The 5,761-nt window shown below is 34.9% G+C and overlaps 1 protein-coding gene across 9 annotated transcripts; it reads right to left on the bottom strand.

The window, feature by feature from the left end:
• Window positions 1-285: 285 nt before the first annotated feature.
• LOC101208210 (ribonuclease H2 subunit B) lies at window positions 286-5,290 on the bottom strand. 9 transcript variants are annotated; one of them, XR_004214326.1, is made up of 12 exons: window positions 5,150-5,290; window positions 4,936-4,993; window positions 4,410-4,469; window positions 3,912-4,013; window positions 3,511-3,587; window positions 3,061-3,184; window positions 2,911-2,975; window positions 2,487-2,556; window positions 1,731-1,806; window positions 1,442-1,529; window positions 591-805; window positions 286-347 (listed from the first exon to the last, which is right to left on the bottom strand). XR_004214326.1 is itself a non-coding variant. In XM_031880615.1 (12 exons), exons 5-12 carry the CDS (start codon window positions 3,979-3,981, stop codon window positions 671-673), a joined length of 705 nt encoding a protein of 234 aa, XP_031736475.1. In that variant the 5' UTR covers window positions 3,982-4,013; window positions 4,410-4,469; window positions 4,579-4,712; window positions 4,900-4,993; window positions 5,150-5,290; the 3' UTR covers window positions 378-670. The 9 variants fall into 9 exon arrangements, 7 of the variants coding, with proteins under 7 accessions (XP_031736475.1, XP_031736474.1, XP_031736476.1 ...); XR_004214325.1 differs by lacking the exon at window positions 286-347 and adding an exon at window positions 372-497; XM_031880615.1 differs by lacking the exon at window positions 286-347 and adding an exon at window positions 4,579-4,712 and having other exon boundaries at window positions 378-805; window positions 4,900-4,993.
• Between the last annotated feature and the right edge of the window lie 471 nt (window positions 5,291-5,761).

Raw genomic sequence — 5,761 nt, 5'->3', positions numbered from 1 at the left:
AAAGAAAAATGAAAATGATTTTTTTTTCTCAAAAAGTGATTTTCATTTAAACCATTTGAATAAAACTTGTTTAAAATCAATTTTAAAAATATTTCAAAACATATTTCGAGTGGATTTCAAAGTCTACAATTTTTTTTCAAAATGACATTTCCAAAACTAAACATAAAACTAAACCAAAGACACCCTAAACCACCTAAACGTGTAACTGCTTTGAAGTAATCTAAAAATCTTAAACCACATCGTAGGTCGTAGGTGCCTATTTCAGCACCTCAGATGAGATGGAAGTTAGAAGTTGAAAGTCCTGCCTAAAAAATGCTTTGTGAAATCGGTTTGAAGTCCAATTCTGCCTGCATCAATATAAGCATTTCAAATTTTCAAGTAGAAGATGGTATCAAAAACATATTTTCAAATGGCTAAAAGAAACAAATAGTCCTAAAAGTTTTGCCTTTAGTAAGTTGGATAAGTATACCATTCCATCCATGGATTGCCTCATTTACCTATATACGTAAAGTGAGAATCACTTTTCTTCTATTTGATAAGAAAGTAAAAGGAGAGGCATTGCATGTGTAGGCGTAAGTTAATGTTTTTACCAAATTGACTTGCTGTGGCACAAATGAGAGAGTGAGGATCTAATTTGCTGGCTTTTAAATCATCGCATATCTCAAATGCTTCATCTTTTTCTTTTTGCGGCCTTTGAAAACATGTCCTTGATGTTCCGTGATTCTGTCTCCACCTTAGGCTTCTTGGCTTGCTTTCCATTTCTTGTATTCTTTGCGCCACTCCCACTTCTACTCCCACTCTTATCCTGTCGTTTCATATTTTGCACAATCAATTTGAGAACGTAATGACATATTTTTATCAACAATTCTATGCGTTTAAACCAATGATTTGATGTGAAATACTCCATGAGCATATTTGGATTGGTTAAAGAAAAAGTTTTTGAATGTTATGAAAATGTAAGCTATTTTGAATGGTTGTCAAACATTTCAATCTTTTACAAACAAGCTTATTTTAAAAAATAAGCACTTTAAGATGTTGAACCGTGCACATTCTATGTCTTTCTTCTAAAAACGTTTTAAAATCCTTTTTAAGTACTTTTCATCATTTAGCCACGTCTAAGATAAATTTGAAATGTGATTTTGATTGATGGGAAGATATTTTTCAATAATTAAAAATTCATGCCCTGCCAACTTCCACCAACCACCCAAAAGTAGTTGAGGAAAAGGATAGAAGCTAAACCGTTTTCTATGTACTTGAACTATTTCTTCCTAGTCTCATCAAATCATCTGTGGACCCAAGTCATAAAACATGAATGGGAATATTTCAACATGGCCACACACATCGGACAAGAATAATAATAGAAGCGACATAATAATGTATGTAGCATGTACGGCAAAGGAAATAGAAGATAGATGCAGTTACAAGTGATTGGGTATTTTACCTGTGAGATAGAATCAAAATTGTTCTCTATACTAGTAGGAGCCCTTTCTGAATCCGATGCTTTTCTGGTTGCTTCAGCAAAATTTAACCTACAAACAAACAAAATCAGCAATCCATGACCTCAGAACAATCAAATACACCTACTTCCATGCCGCACAAAATCAGCAATCCATGACTTCAGAACAATCAAATACACCTACTTCCATGCCGCTTAAAATGTGTCCATTTACAGAATTGTCAAATATACAACATCTAATTGCTAAGAGTTAAAGGAGTTGAGGACTAAATACTTGAGATGGTCACATAAAAGCTTCAACCAAGGTTGATCCTTCAAGTATTCCCCTAAAATTGAAACGGCGTCGCATACTGTATCAAGAAAGAAAACTTGTCAGAGAAGCTATCCATTTATTCAAAGACAAATAGTTGCAACCAAGGAAACGTAATAACTCAAACAAACTTTCCTTAAGTTTTCATGTAAAATGAATGCAATGACAGTACGATATCATCACCAGATGTTGGGTATTGCCATGCATAGGGCACCAACCTCACAAATCGATTAATTTTGTTTCTTTTTCCTTATCCAATAGTTGTTCTTTCTTTCGTGTTCTTTTTAACCACATCAACTGCCACATTATCATACTACATATTGAATTAAATAAAACCCATAACAATTTCCTGAATTCAACTACACTTGACTAAGAAAATTAGCACCATAACATGCACGTCCAAAAGAAAGTTTCCCATGAATCACAAAGTTTCATCGATTAGAAGCCTAATTCATATAATGATTATCAAGTTCAACATAGAGGTCCCAGAATATGGAGGTTCTCTTTCATGTCTGAATACAATTGCTTCAGACTATTCAAATCCAAAAGGTATAATGCAAAACTACGGATGATACCCTTCAGACATGCAAAGTGATAATAACGCATACTCTAAAATGTGACACTAGACTGATGAAGATAAAAACAAAAGAAACCCAGCTGCAGAAATTAAAAAAGAATGACATAAAAGGGTATTAAATTGTCCTCTCCCCAGAAATATACATGTTTCTTTTTCTTCCCTTGCAGCATAGTTTTTATCCAGTGTGCATAGAGTTCTTTTTAGTTGGCATACCTGCAACAATAAAAGCATAAAATAAAATAATAAGAAAGAGGATCTAGCCAATCCCTTCCAGAAAATATTATGGAAAATAATAATTGTTTAATGAAATAAAAAGAGCTAGAGAATGGCGATTAGGAAAACAGCAATAAAGCATGAAGAAGTGGCTTGAGATAATCCTGTGTTAGCAACATGCTGGATGACAACTAATATGAAAGATGGGTCAACCATCTAGTTCCTACCAACTGATTTAAAACTAGGATTTGTCAATCACCAATGCTAAGTCTATATGAACATGCTGATCATGACGTGTATTGTTAATTCTTTTCATCTTATTGAAAAGTGCTAGCGGAGAGGATGAACACAAACCTTGTGATATAACCATGCCAATACCTTTGAATCATCGAGCCTAAAAAACCTAGATGATCCAACTTCTGCAGGAAATAAGGTTAACAGAAATGAGAATAGATTGTAGTCATGCTTGAACTATTTTTCTAATTTTATGAACTACATGCCCACCTTTGACCTCACAAACTACTTGCATAAACTTCTCTGCAAGGGGCAGTAAATGCAGATATCCAGGATACCCATTGATGAACATTATGTCATCTAACTGCCTGAATTTCCCAAGATCATCCCCCTTCTTCAAGAAATTTGGAAGAAAAATCACAAAATTTAGCATTAAATTAAGAGACAAAATGACTAGTTTCAGCAACCATAAATATATTATAATGAATTTGAATGGACACAATTAGATCAAACATTTCACGATAAACAGATAGGCATCTAAATTGAAAAGCAAGCCAACAAGGGAAAACTTGAAATTGTATTTCTAATTTCCAAGCACATTGCAAACATATATCCAAACTGCTAATGTTGAAGACTGCAAAATAATGGCATGCGTATGCAGCATATAATTATGTCGCATCTCACGTTTATGATATCATACAGATTTTACAGTAATAGTACCTTCATTCTAGCTTCCTCAAAAATGGGCAAGAAAATGAATACAGGATCTACTGGAGTGGCAGAATACAGACGGCCATCTGTAGATACAAAATAACATAACAAAAACTTATTGTTGGTATCCTTTTTGCATTTAGACCACAAAATAACATACAGAATACAGCAACCATGTCTCTCCCGAGACTGAAGGGAAGAAAAAAATGCAACGTGGTCATTCTAAGATAATTTTGCAGCATAAATAAGACCCAACTACAATCATGTACATAGATTTAGTTTGCAATTTTCAATACGTTATTCTTGAGTTTGTGAAATCTTCAGAAGATTTTAGTCATTTAATAGTATACTATAAGTTTAAGAAATAAGCCATCCACAAAAAGATTTTCAGACCGATGTAGCTGGTTTACCTTCAGCAACATAGTCTCCCAAAAACCACGATGAATATGACTGCTTAAACCAGTGAATTTCCTCTAACATCTCATTTACATATAGGAAACATGTTGGGTTTCCTGTCAAAGTACATCAAATTTAATCAATTAATTGAATGGTTTAATAAGAATATGATGAACATTCGCTAAAGCTTACACTTTCATAAAGTACAGTTATCCATGATAAAGTCATGCAGAAAGATGGTCTTAATTAAATAATCAAGCCACCCATCAACAGAATACTCAACCAAACAAAGTAATTCAGATAACTATCATTTTCCCTCCAGTTGCAAACACGCTCCATCAAACAAAAAAGGATGAAGACCATTGTGGAGATTGGAGGCACAACACAGTATTTTAACTTCAAAAGTATTTTTCCTCCTTTTCTTCATTTTTTATATTCAAAGTCAAATAGGATATAGGGAAGCCATTATGACCAGGGGAGGAGATGTGGTGACAATGTGTCCTTTAAATTACCTGATTTTGGATGGCGAAGTGAAAGAAAGCATCCAGTAACATTTTCTTTGACCCCATGATCTGTAATGGAGGAAGAAAAACCAAACGAGTCAAAATTTAGAGAATGAAGATGAAATAAGTTCAAATTTTCTTTTGAAGTGTCAAAAAAACCAGAAGCAATAACTTCAACCTACGATCTTTCAGTTCCAAGTACCATATGATGGTATCAATCAAGCGTTTACAGTCAGTCAGGAAACTTTTAGGGGGGAAAACGTACTACGGGAACACACACGATCGTAACTATGGCTATCATCCACATCTCTTCTGCTAGTGACCAGACATTAGTACAAGCAAGTAGATATTAAGAAAACCGTGAAGAATCTAACGACTCCAGAGAGAAAACCCGACCAAATAAGAGAGTGCCATTAAGAAATACCGAGATAAAGAACATGAAAAGTAAATCGAACGCAGAAATAACAAGTAAATTAAAATATCAACGATAACAGAACACCTCAAAAATCCAACGATCAAGCGAGACGACACCTACCAGGAGCAATGAGGATACGAGTTTCCTCAACGCCTTCGCACCAAGCCATGGAACAACCCTGACATTAACCGAAGCAGTGACATCACAACAAAGATTTGAAAATAATATGAACTAAATTGCAACATTGAGCTTCATTCCCAAAACCTAGACTTAGATTATGCGTATGATACTCCAGTTTCAACTACAAGTGCTATAAAGAAGGTGGGAAGCGCACCGTCGGCCACAAAGAAAAGAAATGCAGTGAACAACTCGCCGGAAAACGTAAATGTGGATGTCGACGGCGGGAAACAAACGAAATCGAGAACCGAAAAAAACCGCGCGCGCCAGGGAGAGAGATAATAATGAACTGTTCGAAGCACGAAGCACAGGCGTTTTGAAATGGGCTGAATGAGGCCCATGACATCCATCCAGGGCCCAATACTTTCCCATACGAAAAAATAGCACGAAGCATACGCACTTCGGTTTGGCACAAACATGCAATTCAGTCCGGTTTCATATGAGTTTTATTTTATTTTATTTACAATTTGCGATTGGATGCGGTTTTAGCTTGAAATCGAACCAAACCGCGAACATCCCTAATGTTTAAAAATGATTGTCAACAAACAATATTTTCGAATTATTTAAAAGAAATGTATAGGCTAACGCATACTATGTATCATTAACAAAAAAGAATGGCTATGAAATTACGCTCCTTTCTCGGATTAGCTAACTACTACAATCCATTTGCAGAAGGATTCTCTGATAGGACATCTTTCATACGACAACTCTTTGAAGTTTCTATTACTTTACTTACCCAAAAGAACCAAGTTTCAAGGGCTATAGAATG

The sequence above is a fragment of the Cucumis sativus genome, chromosome 2 (assembly GCF_000004075.3).
Source record: "Cucumis sativus cultivar 9930 chromosome 2, Cucumber_9930_V3, whole genome shotgun sequence".
NCBI lineage: Eukaryota > Viridiplantae > Streptophyta > Magnoliopsida > Cucurbitales > Cucurbitaceae > Cucumis > Cucumis sativus.
The sequence above is the reverse complement of the archived record's forward strand: the minus strand, read 5'-3'. Positions and strand labels throughout refer to the sequence as shown.

Bases quoted from the DNA above. Each gene is read 5' to 3' on its own strand.
- LOC101208210 (XM_004138726.3), bottom strand. From the start codon at position 4,984: ATGGCTTGGTGCGAAGGCGTTGAGGAAACTCGTATCCTCATTGCTCCT. The intron at 3,588-3,911 runs GTAAACCAGCTA...TTGTATCTACAG, and splicing joins GGGAGACTATGTTGCTGAAG to ATGGCCGTCTGTATTCTGCC. The intron at 3,185-3,510 runs GTACTATTACTG...AATTTCTTGAAG, and splicing joins TTGAGGAAGCTAGAATGAAG to AAGGGGGATGATCTTGGGAA.